The sequence below is a fragment of the Protopterus annectens genome, chromosome 10.part0 (genome assembly GCF_019279795.1).
Source record: "Protopterus annectens isolate FY-2018-M chromosome 10.part0, PAN1.0, whole genome shotgun sequence".
In the NCBI taxonomy this organism is placed as follows: Eukaryota; Metazoa; Chordata; order Ceratodontiformes; family Protopteridae; genus Protopterus; species Protopterus annectens.
This window is the reverse complement of record NC_056744.1, coordinates 138,069,416-138,087,761: the sequence shown is the minus strand read 5'-3', so window position 1 is coordinate 138,087,761 and position 18,346 is coordinate 138,069,416. Positions and strand designations below refer to the sequence as shown.

Below are 18,346 nucleotides of genomic sequence, written 5' to 3'. Positions count from 1 at the left end.
TTCAAGGACTGGGACACTCAGTATTTATGTAGGAGTTTGCCTATGTTTTTGTTGGGTTTGTAAATGTCGAGGAGATGCTGATCAGAGCTACGAAGATGATGGTTAGGAGTATAACAGGATACAAGTGAGGAGAGAGACAGGGGTGCAGGCTGTATGTTTGTAGAGTACTGAATGTGTGATATGTAGCTGTGACAGTAGTAGTTGGGGGAATTCTAGCCAGTTTAGCATTTTTGGTGCATGGCAGTGGTGAGAGTTGTAGGGTAGGCTTGTGGCAAATCAAGCTATTTTGTTACAGGCTTGTTCAAGGTTGGAAAATAATGAAGACTGTATGTTTGTGAGAATTGGAGCTGCATAGAGTAGGCAGTGTAGGAGGAAAGCTTGAGGCAGAAAAGATTTATAGTTTGAGGAAACAAATTTCTTATTTTTGTAAAGTAATCCCAGTTTTTGATGCGGTTTGTTTTTATACTCTGTTGAATATGAAGGTCGAATTTGAACTGATCGTCGATTATGGTGCAAAGTAGCTTAGTGTGAGGTTCCGCTTTAATGGTAAGGTTGTTGAGGGATGTGCTGATAAAGGTGGATTTGGGAAGGAAAAGAGTATGAGGGAGGAAGAGAAGGAGTTTCATCTTTTTTTGGATTTAAGATGAGCTGATTTTCAGGAAGCCATCTTACAGTGGACCAAAAGGAGTTTTGGACTTTTTGAAATTTACCCTCCATTATTCCATCAACTTTTTGTATATCTCACTAGATGAGAGAAGTAATTTCACCATGAAGTTGTACAAAAAGGTACACAAGAAAAATAACTTGTTATGTAGGAGTAGCATGCACCTGACGTGATCAAGAACCAGTTATATAGAACGTTAAGATTATATACGAGGTAAGAGGACTATAACCAGTCAAAAACAAAAACTGTAAATCCAAGAAAGAAAGGTGTAGCTCTGAATCATAAATCACGTACAGAATACCAAAAGGAATCGCTTTCGTCATTAACAGGCTTCTTCAGAATAGTAAAACATCAGCAAAGATTTCTATTTGAACACAACTCTAACAGTTCATTGGTCAAAAAATAAAAAAGTTAATTAATAGCAAAATGACATCATTTCCCCTAACCACTTTGCAATATAAAAGTCTTAAAAACCTCAATCAACTAAAGAAACAAATACATACACGATGAAATAATCTGTGTGTACGTGTATATGTATATATACAAGAATATACATAAATCTATTTGCCACAATGTCTAGAATATTAAAAACAGTACATGGATTTTAATCTTAATAAAGAACTAATAGACAACCTGTCATTAAGCCCAAGCATTTGACAATTCTGTGCGTGATTTGTGATTCAGAGCTGCACCTTTCTTTCTTGGATTTACAGGTAAGAGAACTACAGTACAGCTATTACAAAGTTGAAAGCAGACCTTCAAAAGAGGGGATATAAGCATGATGAAATAGAGAAAGAAACGGACAATGTTCATTTGATAAAGAAAGATAGAGTTCGTCCATTTTTTAAATATCCATACGATGAAAATCACTCAGAAAAGAAAGACTATTGTGAAGATAGTACTATGAGATGAACCCGCTCTATCAATATTAGAAACAGAATTACACTGGCTTATGCAGTCGATGTGAGATATATATGTGATATTATAAAAGCCAAGTGTAGAATTCTCTTGTTAGAAGCTCCATCTTTTGTTTATAAAAGAAACAAGAATTTGAAACAATTGCTATGTTATTCTTTTAACAAGCCTGAAACACCCTAAATTCAACAGAGTTGGCACATTCCCATGCAGGTCTTGTACTTGTAAATATATTTCAACACAAAATAAGTTTATATATCCCTATACGGGTAAGAAATATAAATGTTATACCTATGCAGACTAGACCGAAGCATCTAGTCTATATAGCCTCTTGCCATGTGTTTGTGTTTCTATACTGAAAAGACCGATAGGTTGTTTAAGGAATGTACCTCGAAGTATGCTACTGATATTAGACTCCAAGATTTGAAAAATCCATTACTCAGAAATATTACTGATAATAGTGAACATCGGTTTTATTTTATGGCATTACAAGTCACCAGAGAGAATATTAGAGGAAGAGACATTACTCTGAGAAAAGGACAGAAGAAAATTAAATGGACTGCTGAATTACAAGCTTATGTACCACCAGGACTGAATGCAAATTTGCCTATAAAACCATCTCTTAAAGCACAGAAGCTGTATAGAAGAACCTGTTCTTTAGAGGGCAGTGTCCTTGAGTAAATATTTGATTTGATGCATTTTACAGATTTAACTATGATTATATCTGATAATGGCAGATCTGAGGAATGGTTTGGTGAAACTCGAAAGTGCTCATCACGTTCTTCATTGTTTTATTTGATTAAAAGCTTTGTTTTATGTTCAATGACCTGGTGTCAGCATCAGTTTATATATAATATATATATATATATATATATATATATATATATATATATATATATATATATACATATACACACACACACACACACACACACACATGCATATATATATATATATATATATATATATATATATATATATATATATATATATATATATATATATATATATATATATATACACACACTCACACACACATGCATATATATATATATATATATATATATATATATATATATATATATATATAAATATACACACATATACACACATATAAACACATACATATATATATATATATATATATATATATATATTTATTTATTTATATATACACACACACACACACACACATATACATATATGCGTGTGTGTAGGTAAATGTGTGGAGTCTGCATGTCCTCCCCGTGGTTGAGTGGCGTTTGAAAGACATGCGTGAATGGCCGTGCCTTCATTGAAGGTTGGGCGTCTGGCTGGCAACTCGGCACTGTAAAAATCTACTGTCAATCATTAGTGGACCGGAGTTCCACTGTGGCGACCCCTAACCGAAAAAAGCCGAAAGAAGAAGAAGAAGATATATATAAATATGGTTTCACGTCAGAATGTAGAGTTACTAAAAACTCAAACTTCACATGGTCAAGATCATATGATTGAGTTTTCAGAAACTCGAAATTGTGAAGAGAAATAATAAAAAAAAAAAAAAAAAAGTCAAACACAATATTTCTGGAGGGGGGCAAGCCACCCTCACCTCCCACACCCCCTACTTAAATATACCAACTCCAAGATTGCGCTACAGTGGAGAAAAGGGAAATTTCCTGTTCCATGCTGTATGCAGAAGCACAGAACGGGAGATCTCCCATTTCCTCGCTATAGTGCGATCACGAAATGATATATTTAAGTAGGGACAGTGCCCCCCACCCCCCTAACTACATATACTAACTCCAGGATCACACTACAGTGGAGGACAGGGCATATACGTTTTATTTGCCCAACAGTACTTACATTCAGTGAAATGTGATTCATTGAATGTGTTTTCAGTGATTTGCTCTTTCAGCGTTATGTATAGTTTGGTGAATGAGTGTCAGTGAATCAAGGTATACACACACACACACACACACACACACACACACACACACACACACACACACACGTCCAAAACAAAGTAGCAACACCGCCAAAGCTGGTAACATGTAGATAAACGCTTTCGGGTAAAACCCTTCTTCAGATCAATGTACATAAACAAAAAACAAAGTATTTAAATAAAATCATAACCAATCACTTTTGGCCATTTTAGTGCCAAAAATATAAACCAGTCATTGAGGTTATGCTACATAGAGTTAAAAATTATTAACCCGTTGTAAAAAATATATAATATAAATGTTCCATGGCAAATAAAATTCCTATAACAAATCCATAATATAATAAAAATAATATTGAAATATGAATTAAAAAACTATAATGTCATTCCAAAAACATTTTTAATTACGCATTCATTCAAACATTATCTAGAGTAGTGTAAAAAAGGAAACGCATATCCTGTTCCTACTTGTAAATCAAATAAATATTTTAAACATTCTTATATTCCAGCTGCTGTTTACAAATTTTTGTCTAGCTGCGTTGCATAGTTATAAAGTTATAATGGCAAGGTGCCTCTTTATGTTAAGACTTGTATATAAACCAATCAGGTCTAAGTATATACTATTCCAGTTAATCTGCTCAGAAATAGCTATAAATCATTCCAAGTTAGTGTCTTACTGAGGCATCCACAGGGAAAACTAAGTGTCCTTACAATAAGAACCTTTAACTCACTATTCCCATATTTTTGCAATACCCTTGACCACTACAGAAATTACAAGGATAACCTATCATTGCTTAAAGTGGGCATGCATAGCAATGTATAGATATTTAGTTGGTGTAAAGAACGTGCATGCATTACTGATATCTTTTCTATTATGTGCATGAAAACAATGAATCATTTTTGCTTTTATTTACATTCTTGATACTAAAACTGAAATTGCATATGCTTATTATATACCAATAGTATGTTTAGGAGCAACACTATGGTTGGCCAATCAAAGTCTGGATCATCATAATAAAAGACAGTGGTCTGTACATCCAATCAAAGACCAAGATGCTTAATGTTATCCAATTGGACTTAAGTTATATAAATGCAACCAATCATATCAAAGCAGTAAATGTCAGCGTTGGTGTCAATCTGCTGTATGGTTAGTCATGTACAAGTTTCACTTATTGAGTATACAGCAATCAAATTAATCAAAGGATATGTATGAAACATCATGGTCATGTCAAAAAATCATGTAAAAATATAAACTGATTCATTTGACAATTTGTAAACAGTAGCTGAAATATAAAAATGTTAAAATATTTATTTGATTTACAAGTAGGACCAGAGTATGCGTTTCCTTTTCTATACTACTCTAGATAATGTCTGAATGAATATGTAATTAACAAAAACGTTTTTGAAATGACATTATAGTTTTTTAATTCATGTTTCAGTATTATTTTTATTATATTATGGATTTGTTATAGGAATTTTATTTGCCATGGAACATTTATACTATATATTTTTTATGATTGGTTAATGCTTTTTAACTCTATTTAGCATAACCTCAATGATTGGTTTATGTTTTTGGTGCTAAAATGGCCAACAGTAATTGGTTATAATTTTATTTAAATACTTTGATTTTTGTCTATGTACTTTGATCTGAAGAAGGGTTTTACATGAAAGTTTTTATCTACTTCCTATCAATAAAAGTTTTACTCCAGCTGTGGTGATGTTGGTACTTTGTTTTGGACTCGTATTGCTATATAACTTTGGATACCTCACCTCAGTGACTTTCATCCTAGTTTTCCTGTGTGTGTATATATATATATATATATATATATATATATATATATATATATATATATATATATATATATACATATATATGTGTGTGTGTGTAATTTACAAGGGACTGGTCGAATTAAGCCAAAATCAACTTCTGTTTTGTTGACACAATTTGGCGACAGAAGAGACGATTAACAGTCTTGTGAGAAATGACATACCCCAGAGTTGAGGAATATGCCATTTCCCCAAGGATTGCACAATGTCACCATTGGAATAAATACATAGTGGGGTTGTGGGGTTCAAAAAAACACTGTTTTATTATATGCATGTTCTGAGGAATAGCCTCAGAGCATGTGCATCAGTGCAGAGATGTTTGTATGTTGACATTAGTATATCGATATTAGCAACTTCAGCATAGCAGCTATTTAACAGTTGCTACTAAATTTATAAATATATATATATATATATATATATATATATATATATATATATACATACATACATATACACAAACACACACAAACATACACATATATACATATATATATATATATATATATATATATATATTATATATATGTGTATATATGTATATATACAGACAGACACACAGGTTCATAGGTTCATACTAGGCTATCTGCCCTAGGGCATTTATAAGCCTAGCCAGAATGTGTTTGGCTTTCGCCACCCATTTTAAATGAATTTTGCTATGCTCTTTTTCAAGGTTAGTATACTCTGCCTCTGTCTAACAGTGACACAGAAGTGATACCCGGGGTAAACCTACAATCTCCCATCCACTCATCAAGATTCCTCTTGAAGAGAGTCAATGAGGGACTCTGCCTAACCTGGACTGGGATTTTATTCCGGAGTGAAGGGAGCCTCTGGGTTATAAATCTGTCCTTCCGGCATGTCCTATTTATTTCAGTGCTGAGGTTCAAGTCTCTCGAGCGCGTAGCTCGATGGGATTTGGATTTTCTGAGGTGCAGCATGTCCATTAATTCCGGGTTGCACATGGCTTTATATGTCAGGCACAGATCGCCTCTGAGCAGGCGGTATGCCACTGAGTAGAGCTGGAGTTTCTTTAACCGGGCAGCATATGGCGTCTGTTTGAACCCTTTGATCCTCTTGGTGAGGTACATTTGGGGTCTTTCCAATTGCTGCAGGTGTCTGGTAAGGTACATCCCAAAAGGGGCATTGTACTCAATTATGGGCCTGATGAGGGATGAGTAAAGAGGCACGATGACCTCCCCTGATCTAGATGTGAATCCCTTCATGATTAGGTGGGCTATATAAAATGTTTTTCTAACCACTTTGGCCACGTGGTTGCCAAATGAGAGATTGCTATCAACTTGGGTACCCAGGTCCTTAATTACTTCTTCCGTACTTAATGGATTACCACTTATGTGGTAATTTGTGGGCACTTTGTTTTTGCCAAAGGGGATGACTATACACTTTTTGGTGTTTAGCTTGAGGCCATGGCTCTGGCACCAGTTGTCTGTTTCTATGAGGCCCTTTTGTAGGATGCTTGTGTCGGCTTGCGAGTCGATTATGGCGCCCAGTTTGCAGTCATCTGCGAACTTGGTCAGCCACAGTCCTTCCGTGTTAGCCTGTACCTCCGAGAAATATATACCGAACAAGAGAGGTCCCAGGACTGAGCCTTGTGGGATGCCACTTGTAACTGGTTTGGAGTCTGACATGGCTCCAGCAATTCTAACCATGTGGGTTCTGTCCTTGAGCCAGATTGCAACCCATCTAGTGACATAGGGGTTTATATTTAAGCTGGTGAGCTTATCTATAATGCCCGAGTGGGGTATTGTATCGAAGGTTTTTGCAAGGTCCAGGTAGGCTGTGTGGACCACCTTCCCCTCGTCAATGGCCTTGATGACTGTTTCAAAGAAATCGACCAGGTTTAAGAGGCAGGATCTGCCCTTAACAAAGCCGAACTGGGTAGGATCCAGTGTCTGTAGGTCCCCAATATCTTTATTTATGAGGTCCATGATAATCCTTTCCATAGTTTTGCAGACCAAGCTAGACAGGCTTATGGGGCGATAGTTTCCAGGATCCGTTGAGGCACCACCTTTGTGGAGAGGGACCACTGTTGCTGTACGCCACTCTTTGGGTACATATCCTGTAGTAAGGCTGAGACTGAACAGTAGTTTTATGTTCGGGTTTAGTTCTTCTTGGAGTTCATGTAGGATGCAGCCCAGGACACTGTCTTGTCCCATTGATGCTGTGTTTTTTGCTTTGGAGAGGGCGGCTCTTACCTGAGCATCTGAGATGTCAGGGCAGCAGCACTCTGCTGGGATAGATATTTGCCCTTTTGGTGGGGAAGGGGGGGAGAAGTTTGCGCTGAACCTGTCAGCTAGGATGTTGGCAATGTCTGTGGGTTCGGTGTATTTTTTGTCATTTTGGACTAATTCTGAGCATATCTGGGAATTCCCACCCAGGTTCCTAACATAACTAAAGAAAGCCTTGTGATTATCCTTAGTGTCCTGTGCAATTTTTCTCTCGAAGCTGGCCTTAGACGATTTTATGAGTGCCCGTAGTTTTTTGCTAATACTGATCAGAGATGCCTTCCCTTTTTGGGATTTTGCTCTATCATGTAGTAGCTTCCTCCTTCTATTGTATAGTTTGTTTATGGCTGGGGTCCACCAGACAGGACGCCTAACCTTGGAGGATTGGGTCTTGGTTTTATCTGGGATTGCATGATCCATGCATTCCTGAAGGTGTTCACAGAATGCGTTTATAAAGGATTCTGCGGTCTGGGCCGTATTTTCCACAGGCCCAGGGGCTTTGAAGGATTTCACCTCGGTTTTGAGGAGTGTGAAATTTGCTTTAGAGAAGTTTTTCACTGTGGTTTTCTGGGCAGGGGGTGGGGTCAGGATGTGAATATCTAGTGAGATTAGTTTATGGTCTGATCTTACCAGTGAGGGATACACTTCTGGTCTGGAGCATAGGGTCCCCATGTTGGTGATGATCAGGTCCAGTATGTTTTCCCCTCTTGTGGGAGTGGCAACAAGTTGTTCCATAGCATTTGAGTTTATAAATTCTAGGAACCTCTGGGCTAGGGTGTTGGGGCTAGAGTAATGCTCCCAGTCTATGTTAGAGTAGTTGAAGTCGCCCAATATAATGGTGTTTGGAGAGACCTTCATATTTTCCAGTGTTCTCAGGAAGGCCAAGTGGGGTTCCAGGGTTTGGGAGGGTGGTCTGTAGCAGGCTATAAACTGGAAGGCAGTTTTACCCACTGTTAGTTGCACATGGATAGTCTCTGATGCTTCGTGCTGTTCCACCAACCTGGATGTGTGGGTATCTTTGACGAATATTGATACTCCCCCTCCTTTTGTGGTTCGGTCCAAATTTTGGGGCCGAAAAACATGGTATGAGGTATAACCTGGTAGTGCTGGTGTGCTCTCGGGAGCCTTGAACCAGGTTTCTGTTACTGCACAGATATCGATGTTCTCCATGCTAAGGAGAGTTTATAAAAGGTTACTAGGCTAATGACCCTAGGGCCCTTATAAGCCTAGCCACGTTTTACCCTTATTTCCATGATCAGCACCTACTGTCCTTGTCCAAGAGGGACACAGGTGGAACCCCTGGGGTGAGTTTGCAGTTACCTATCAAATCATCCAGATTGTGTTTGAAGAGGGCCAATGAGGTGCTTTACTTGACATGAAGTGGGAGTCTGTTGCAAAGGTGTGGTAACCTCTGGGAGACAATTTTTCACTTCAGCAGGTTCTATTAATGTCACATACCAGGTTAATGCCTTTAGAGTGAGTAACCCGTGTACAATTTGACTTGCCAATATGCAGTATTCCCAATAAACCAGGGTCAAAGACTGCCTTATATGCAAGGCACTTCTGGGTATTCTGTATGAAACAGAATAAAGTGGCAGTGATTTCATATGATCCACATAGGACAGATGCTGAAGACCTTGAATTTTCCTTTTTGAGAAACCTTTGTGGTCTCTCCAATTGCTGCAGGTGCTTGGAAAGGTACATACCAAAAGGGGCATTGTACTCAATTATTGGCCTGATGAGAGAAGAGTACAAGGAGGTTATAACTTCTTTTTTTTCTGGATGCAATACCCTTACTTATGAGAAGAGCAACATAGAATGCCCTTCTTACCATTGTGGAGACATGGTGATTAAAGGTAAGATTGCTGTCAACCTGTGTACCTATGTCTCTCACCACTGAGTGCATACTTAGAGTGTTGCTATTGATGTGGTAGATAGCAGGAGCATCACTCTTACCAAAAGGAATGATAATACAGTTTAAGGCTATGACTTTGGCACCAATCATTTATTTGTGTAAGACCCTCTTTTAGGATGTTGACATCATTTGGAGATTCTATGACCGCTCTCAGTTTGTTGTCATCAGCAAACTTTGTCAGCCACTGACTTTAGTTTTAGCTTGTGCTTCAGAGAAATAGATTCCAAGCAGTAGAGGTCCCAGGACTGATCCCTGTGGAACACCACTGGTTACAGGTTTGCTGCTGGATGTGGATTCTCCTGCTTTGACTAAATGGGTTCTATCAGTGAGCCAGTTATCAATCCATCTAATGATATAAGGGTTGATGCCTAGCTGGGTGAGTTTGTCAATGATGCCTGAGCAGGGGAATAGTGTCAAAAGTCTTGGCTAAATCTAGGTAGACTGTATGCACAAATTTCCCCTCATCCAGGGCCTTGGTGACTGTCTCAAAGAAATCCATCAGGTTTATCAGGCATGATCTCCCTTTAACAAATCCAAACTGAGTAGGGTCAAGTGTTTGGAGATTACCTATACCTTTGTTGAATAGGTCCATGATGATTCGCTATATGGCCTTGCAGAAAAGGCTAGTCAGACTAATAGGTCTATAGTTCCCGGGATCAATGGATGCACCACTTTTGTGCAAGGGAATAACAATGGCATTTTTTCCATTCATCTGGGATGAAGCTAGTGCTTAGACTATGACTGAAAAGAGTACCTAATGGTGTTGCTAATTCTTGTTTCAGCCCATGTAGGATACAGCCTGGGATGTTATGAAGTCCCATAGATTCTGAGGGCATTTAACAATTGTTATTTAGAAATACAAAGTAGAGAACAGGTGGTAGGGATGTCATGGGGTACTTGTGGCAGGGACAGGGGAGTTTTACAGAACCTGTCAGTTAACAGGTTAGCTATGTCCACAGACTCAATACATGTGGCATCTTTAACTACCAGTTCAACACAAATTTGGGCCTTTCTTTTTAGGTTACGGATGTAACTAAAAATGCCTTATGGTTGTCTTTAGTAGAGGAAGCATTTATAGATTTATAGTTTGCTTTGAAGGACTTCACAAGAAGTCTTATTTGCTTGTTTAAGCTGAAGAGGGAGTCTTTCCAGTTTAGGACCCGCTCCCTCTTATTCTTAGACAACAATTTCTTCCTCTTGCTGTAAAGCCTGTTAATGTCAGTTGTCCACCAGGTAGGTTTGCTCTTCCTTGAGGAGCTTGTTTTGGTCCTATCAGGTACGGCCGAGTCAATGCAGTTATACAGCTGTTTGTATAAATCACTGGTGTAGAACTTGGCATAGTTGCCAGGTCATCTGAAGGGGGAGGTGCAGTGAATCTATACCATCCTGTAAAAGGTTGTAATCTGTTTTGGAGACGTTTTTTAGTTTAGTTGCTGCTGGGGGGGGGGGGGGGTCAGGTGTGATAGTTACTTCTAATGAGACTGATTTGTGGTCAGATTTCACCAGGGAAGACATCACAGTGGGGATGCTGCAGTGGTCCCCCATATTGGTAAGCACCAGATCCAGGATGTTGGCACCCCTTGTGGGGGTGTCAACCAGCTGGACCAGGGCACTGAAATTAACAAAGTTGAGAAACCTGTGGGCAAGTGAGTTTGTGCATGAGTAATTTACCCAGTCAATGGATGGGTAGTTAAAGTTGGCCAAAACAATGGTGTACGGATGTATCTTGACAGACTCAAGCAGATCCAAATAGGCAGACTAGGTGTCCTGATTCATTGAGGGGGTCCTGTACCTGGCAATGATTTGAATAGGTGTCTTACCAACAGTTAATTGCACTTGAAGTATCTCCAGGAAATCATATTGATACATCGCCTCCTTTAGTTTTCTTGCCTTCAGTTTGTGGTCTGAACGTGTGGAACGAGGTATAGTCCAATATGGCTGGGATGCTCTCCACAGCCCTGAACCCAGTCTCTGTGACTGCAGAAAAGTCTGCATCTTCCAAGGTGAGGACTGCTTCCAGTGACTGCAGTTTCAGGTTAAGACTCCTAGAGTTCAGCAGCATAACTTTGAGTTTGTTTTTAGATGGAGTTTTTAAATTGGGAGTATTGTCCTTGAGACACTGCCTAAAAAAGGCACTACGGGGGTTGCAAGAGCCTTGGCCAGTAGCCGAAATCCCAGGGGTGATAGATGAAGATCATCTCTGGCAAAGCATTGAGGTCTGTCGATCATGTCATCCCAGGCATTCATAAGACAGACAGACAATCTGGCAGATGGATAAATATCAGACAGATAGGTAGAGAGACAGACAGGCAATTAACATGTCTCCAGAAAGCACAGTGACAACTGAAACAGAGGGGGGGGGGGTAAAGGATATTAGAGTTAGAAATTTTATCTCATTGTCCTTAATCTAAACTCCAAACATAGAGCTGAAATGCAACCTGCCATGTTCATCTCTCAGCAAATTTTGAAAGATAGTTATGCATAAACTATGCTTATAGAAAGCATTTATGGGTGTTATGTTACCACAATATCCTCTCCCCAAAAGAGATAAAAAACAGAAGCATGTCTCTCCACTTCAGTGGCAGATGAGACAAAATGTTAAAAAAAAAAAAAAAATGTCAAGACATGTCAAAACCTTATTACAGTCCACAATACCCACCCGGGCTCATCAGTGACATCACAGAAAACCCTAAAATGAATATCAAATGGAATAGACTTGCAACTGAGAAGATGTGAAACTAGAAAGGCAGTACAAGCAAGTATCCAGTGGCAAGTTCCCTGAAGTCCATATCTAGGCACAAAGACCAGTAAACAATCCATAGTCATAGGTATTTATATAACTATCACTCGGACATAAAAAGTTAAACTGCAGCAGAATAGTTACATGTTAATAAGATGGGTTGTGACCCTTACCGAAAGACTGCAATTAAATTTACCTACAAGCTAATGTCAGGCAATACTGACAGTGGAACTGCCATAACCTATCACTAAAAGATTACATGTCAGCTTTAACATTGACTTTGTTTCATACTTGCATTCCTCCATTCATATTATAACAGCTTCCTAATAGATTATCTTCTTAAGCCTTCTGCAATGAACCCAGATAAGCTGCAACTGAGTTATTAGCTCCAATGGATTCAGAACCCATGCTGATGTCAGTATATTATGTGACTTGTAAAGACAAACATTAAATAATAATCAATGATCTCAGGTCATATCCTTTCTTCCTTGTCACTTTCTGTAGGAACATACTGAAGTAAATGTTATAAACAGCCAAGTTATACAGCAAAGGACAGAACTAGTAGTTTACCACAGAGGTGTAAGGCTACAAGCTTCATCTAGCAGACATGGATTTGTTTTCCACAACCCCCATTTGCAAACTGAGATTTTGTGCAAGTTTAGCGACTAGCATAGATTGCAGAACTGGTCATTGAAGAACAGGGTTTCATTTAATGCAAAATCAGTGTGTTGCTGGAGATTTTGGACAACATTCTATGGAATTATCATTAAAGTATTAGTAATCAGATTCTGACAAATTCTGATTAAGTCAGGGATATGGGCGTTACGATAATGACTGGCTTGAAGTTTGTGAGTAGTGTCAATATCACAATTAGCATAATTAAGAAGTGCCATGCTAAAACGAGAGACATCTTTTGAACCATAACTACTGGACAGGCTGATGTGCTACTGATGCTAAATGAGTCACTTATTAGACCATACAATCAATAAATAAGGTCTATGTGCACTTACAGTGTGAACTTTCTTACAGAAATTATGTACCAGCAACATACGGTCCATTAGACCAGAGCAGTTGAATAAGCTGATGTGATATTCAAAAGCTACAGAATTATTAGAGGTAATGTAAATTTAACATACAGATTCATTCACAATGAAACTTTAGCCTTTAAAACAGGGATTATCTTCAAAAGCCATAATCGAGCAACAACAGCTTAGCAATGCAAGTAAGTCCTTTAATACTTCTTATTCATATATTGCACATACATCTAAGTTTTCCAATCATCTGCCAAGTTCAGCAAGATTAGTGAATTCATTAGACATCTTCATGGTACAATTGGATGTAGGGTTCAGAAACAACATTTTTTTCACAGCTACTATATTTCTCAGATACAAACTCCAAGGTGAACCTTTTGGGAGTTTTAGAGTTTGTTTCTCAGTACAAACTGCAACACTGTAAGTCACTTAGTTGGACGGTACTCTTGGGCTGCACCTGAAAAGGGAAATTTTTGGCCACTGAACTTACCCAGTTAACAAAAAAATAAAAAAATGTAAAAAAAAAAAAGGAATGGCAATTGTTATATGTATATAGATTAGCCAGTAGCAGAAAGCATTAGCATGGTGACTGTATAAGGCAGGGAATTAGATTTTTTTGAGTTATTTAAACTAATAACAATAACAACTCAGCAAACTCAATAATGGGTTAGCTTACAACTAAATACCTTAACTTTTTGTTGCACAGTTACTGGATGTTTCAGTACTTGAAAGAAATTGTGCTACATCTGTGTATTTGATAACAGAAAGGCATGTAAAATGAACAAGCCCTATAAATCAGCAGGTGCATACAACAAGGAGGTCATGGGGAAAGCTCTTTTAATGCTATCCGCTTCAACAAAACACCTGCCTCCTGCACAGCCATAGCAGTTGTCATATCTACACAAGGAATTCAACACAGAACAGCGATTCATAGCTGTCTTACAAAACTGTGAAGAAACACAAAGTGTATCAAGTTAATATTAAAGAATTTTAGTGTTAAAATCTTTTGCAGTGGATTTGTTTATACTTACAAAAAAAATGTATGCTTCTTAAGAAAAACAGTAATTATTTCTTGGAAATGCAGACAAAGCTGGCCAAAATAAAATGTCCTTTAACAGTATTATTGTAACCTGATTCTTACACTGCTTTGTTAATTGTTGTTTTAATTCTTTTTCTTTACCTGTGAAGCCTTGGCAAGCTTCTGACTGTATTCTTTCTCGATATTCTTCAGCCTGTTGTTGGCCTAGAACACACACACATAAAAAGAAAGAAAAAAAGAGTAGATCAGATGAAGAGCGTGTGCAGACACTCTGCCATTGACCCTTGTGCTTGGCACCTCATCTACAAGCCTGTCACTAAGATACTGGGACTCCAGCCAACTCAGACGCCCTTTTGTGGCAGCCAGAAAAGCACAGAGGCTTGCCTTTGATCTACAGCCAACTATTCATTACTTAAAAGGAAAAGATCCTACCTCAGCTGCCAATTATTAGAAAAACATAAAGGCTTCTGTGGAAGAAAAATGGCAGAGTAAAGTTTATCAGAATGACTTCACCTCAGTAAAAACAGAAACACATGCTCTGTTGGAAGCTGTGAGGGTAAGATGTGACACATATGATGGGGGGGGGGGGGGGGTGCCAGCTCATGCCTGCAGCATCCGTTTATCAAACCTTACCTTTGCTCTTTTCTGAATGACTAAATATTTTACTTAAAACTGTAACGATTGTATCAGACAGTTTATTCATCAACGTATATGGCCAAGTACACAATTCTGAATACAACATTTCAAACATAATGAATTCATCTCCATAAATAATACCACTTGAGATTTAAAACAGAAAAAAAAACAACAGGTGCTAAGATGACACAGACACTGTTATTGTAGGAACTTTTCTGTAATGAAGTAGGTATTCAGAAAAAACTCAGATATAAAGAAGCATGGCAGGCAGTAATAAAAATATATGATAAATGATGCATTTAAATAATTCTCATAACCCAGACAAAAAATTGCAATCTGTTTAACTTAATGAAATATAGCTAATAATTACATATCTTCACATTTTGTTAGGTCTGACCATAAAATAGCCTCCTTCATAATAAAACTGAAAGTAGAGATCACTTCCACCCAAAGTACCTTTAGAAATTTCTACTTACTCCTAAGTGATACACTGGCAATCTTCTGATCCCTACCAAAACCAGTTAACTCTACCTAATACACAGAAATGTATACCAGCATGCAATCAGCTGCACAGATGCAGCTGTACCCCATAGGAACAAAGGCAGGGCAAACCCCAGAAACAAACCCACATGGTGGAACCATAATATCAACAAGCTTTATAATAAATGGAAAATAATTTTGACCAAAAGTAAGAAGAATTTTCAGAATATTAGAGCCCTTGTCACTGAAATAAATAAAGAACTAAGGAGCTTAATAAAATCTACCAAAGTCAGGTTTGAGGCAAAAATAGACACCCAAGCCAAAGACAATCACAAGGCATTTTTTAGATATGCTCATAATCTCAAAAGCAAAATGGAGGAATGCACTGAGCTGATTGTGGACGATATTACCTATAGTGAAACTAAAGATATAGCAATACAACTGGCCATTAAATTTAACTCTAACTTTGCCCCTCTCTGCTTTCTGTTTGTCCCTTAAGATATACCTGAAACTGGCTTACTTCTAGCTATCACACAAGACAAAGTCTAAACATACTATCAAAAGCTAAAAATAGCGGGTTAATGGGTCCTGACAATATACCTGGAGGCATCTTAAATAACATGAAGCACAATCTAGCAACACCTTTAACAGCACTGTTCAATCTCAGCCTCCATACAGGTTTTGTACCAAGAGAAAGGAGAACAGCTGCAGTCATTGCCCTGCATAAAGGAGGACCTTCCACAGACCTATGCAGTTATAGACCCTTAAGTCTGACCAGCCTCAAATCCAAAGGCATGGAAAGACTTATCATAGAACTAATAAATCAGGTCAAAGAAAACCTCCAAACACTGGACTCATCAAGGGCAGGTCATGCTTACTCAACCTGATGGACCTTTTGAGAAGGGCACCAAAGAAATGGATGAAGGCAAAATGGTACAGACCACATAACTCGACCTGGCCAAAGCTTTTGACACAGTTCCACACTTAGGAATAGTACAAAAGCTAAAAAAACTAGGAATAAATCCCCATGCCATCTGCTGGATTGTCAACTGGTTCACAGATAGGACACACATAATCAAAATAGGGGGAGTTACCTCCACAAAGACAGCAGTCATCAGTGGAGTCCTCCCGGGAACTATGCTGGTACCTCTCCGTGTTTGGCGTCAACTTTTCTGAAGTAAAAGCCTACACCAAAGGGCTCTGGCTAACTAAATATGCAGATGACTGCAAGCTAGGAAAAGTCACTAAATCTTCAAATGATTTAGGCATCTTGCAGGAAGGTTTGTGCCAAAATCATGGACTGAACCTATATGAGAAAAAGAACATTATTGTATCCTTTGGGAAGTCATCTACCCTAAGGAACTACCACACACTGACAATATGCCTCTAAGAGTTGACCCAGTTATTTGGGATTTGGTAACGTATGTGGACAGTGACCTAATTGTTGACCAATGTGTGCCCATTTTTGTAAGAAGTCCTTCTATATTGCACAGCTTATAAACAAAGGGATTGTGCTTACATCTAGGGATGTCATTGTTCCCCTTGACTCAGCTCTAATTAGGCCAATCATTGAATGTAATGCTGGCATACCCATGGAGATACATCACTAAAAGGATACAAGGTCTAAACAACATTTCTTACATGGACCATTTCAAAGCCTGTCACTATACTCAGTAAACTACAGCATACTAAGAGTCGACCTGTGTCTGGCATACAAGGTATTCTGCTACGCTTACTCATGGATTTACTGCACATCAGCAAGTCAGACGGCATCAGAAATACTTGGTCTAAGGATCTAAACCTCTTCAGTATCATCAACAGTACAGTTTGGAGGGATGGATATATCTTGTAGAGGATACCACTGCTGTGGAGCAGACTACTCATACACTCCCACTCCCAGCAACACATACCTAATCAGCACACCTCCACCCTTGACCCAAGCAACCAGAGATCTAAATTACCTTAATCACCTAAGCCACCTACTACCATCATTGTAGTACTCCTTCCATACAATCATGCTAACCACACTATCATCCCTATCACTAGCACTTATATCACTACATTTTCCCACTTCCATACAAACAAACCAATCACTATTCAATAACACATATCACATAACCCACATTTCCTCACCCTTTAAAACTCACACAAACTTCTTCATCTGCCCTACAATTCTAAATCTCACTGCTATACCTTACTCACATAACATCGAGACACCAACACATAACAGTAGAAAAAACACACAGACCAAACTCACAAACAACAAATATTAAAAAGCACATACTGTCATTCATACAAAAACTACTAACTTCTGGTGACATTCACCCAAATCCAGGTCCTCTCACAACCAAACAAACAACTGATCTGCTGATTCTAAATATCAACACATGAAGCATCACCAACAAAATAGCTGAACTGCATGTGTTCATAGCCCTCTACACCCCGGACATATTTACTATCACAGAAACATGGCTGAACCCCAGTATCCAAGATGAAGACTTCCTCCCCCCCAGGGTATAACACAATAAGATCAGATAGAGTAGGCAGGAAAGGAGGAGGGGTAGCCATTCTCTTCAAAAACACCCTGAACCTCCAACTCCTCCACACCACCCGCATTTCAAAATGATGAAACCCTGTTTACTATCCTTTCCATAAAAAACACCAAGAAAATCAATATACTATGCTGCTATATACCCCCAGGTAATAACTTACTCATAATAGAAGAAATCCTACACTGGACAAATGATAACCTACCACAGGAAACTATCCTATTAGCTGACCTAAACACTGACTGGACAGCGTGTGATTCCAATAACCCCACTAAGCATATTAACCTATATGGGTTCTCTCAACTCATTGAAGAGCCCACTACAATAGACAAAAAATCAAAAAAAGAATCTATACTTGATCAGACTCTAGCCAACTACCCCAAGCAAAATTA

General features: G+C 38.4%; 1 protein-coding gene across 2 annotated transcripts in view; it reads right to left on the bottom strand.

The window, feature by feature from the left end:
- Positions 1-18,346, bottom strand: part of CEP112 (centrosomal protein 112) — a 3,283,222-nt gene that overhangs the window by 788,998 nt on the left and 2,475,878 nt on the right. Inside the window, exon 22 of one of the 2 annotated variants that reach the window (XM_044085107.1) lies at positions 14,431-14,493. The exons of the other annotated variant lie outside the window; for it this stretch is intronic. Coding sequence (XP_043941042.1) covers positions 14,431-14,493 — 63 coding nt within the window. The remainder of the gene's footprint in view (positions 1-14,430; positions 14,494-18,346) is intronic. 2 annotated transcript variants of the gene reach the window in all.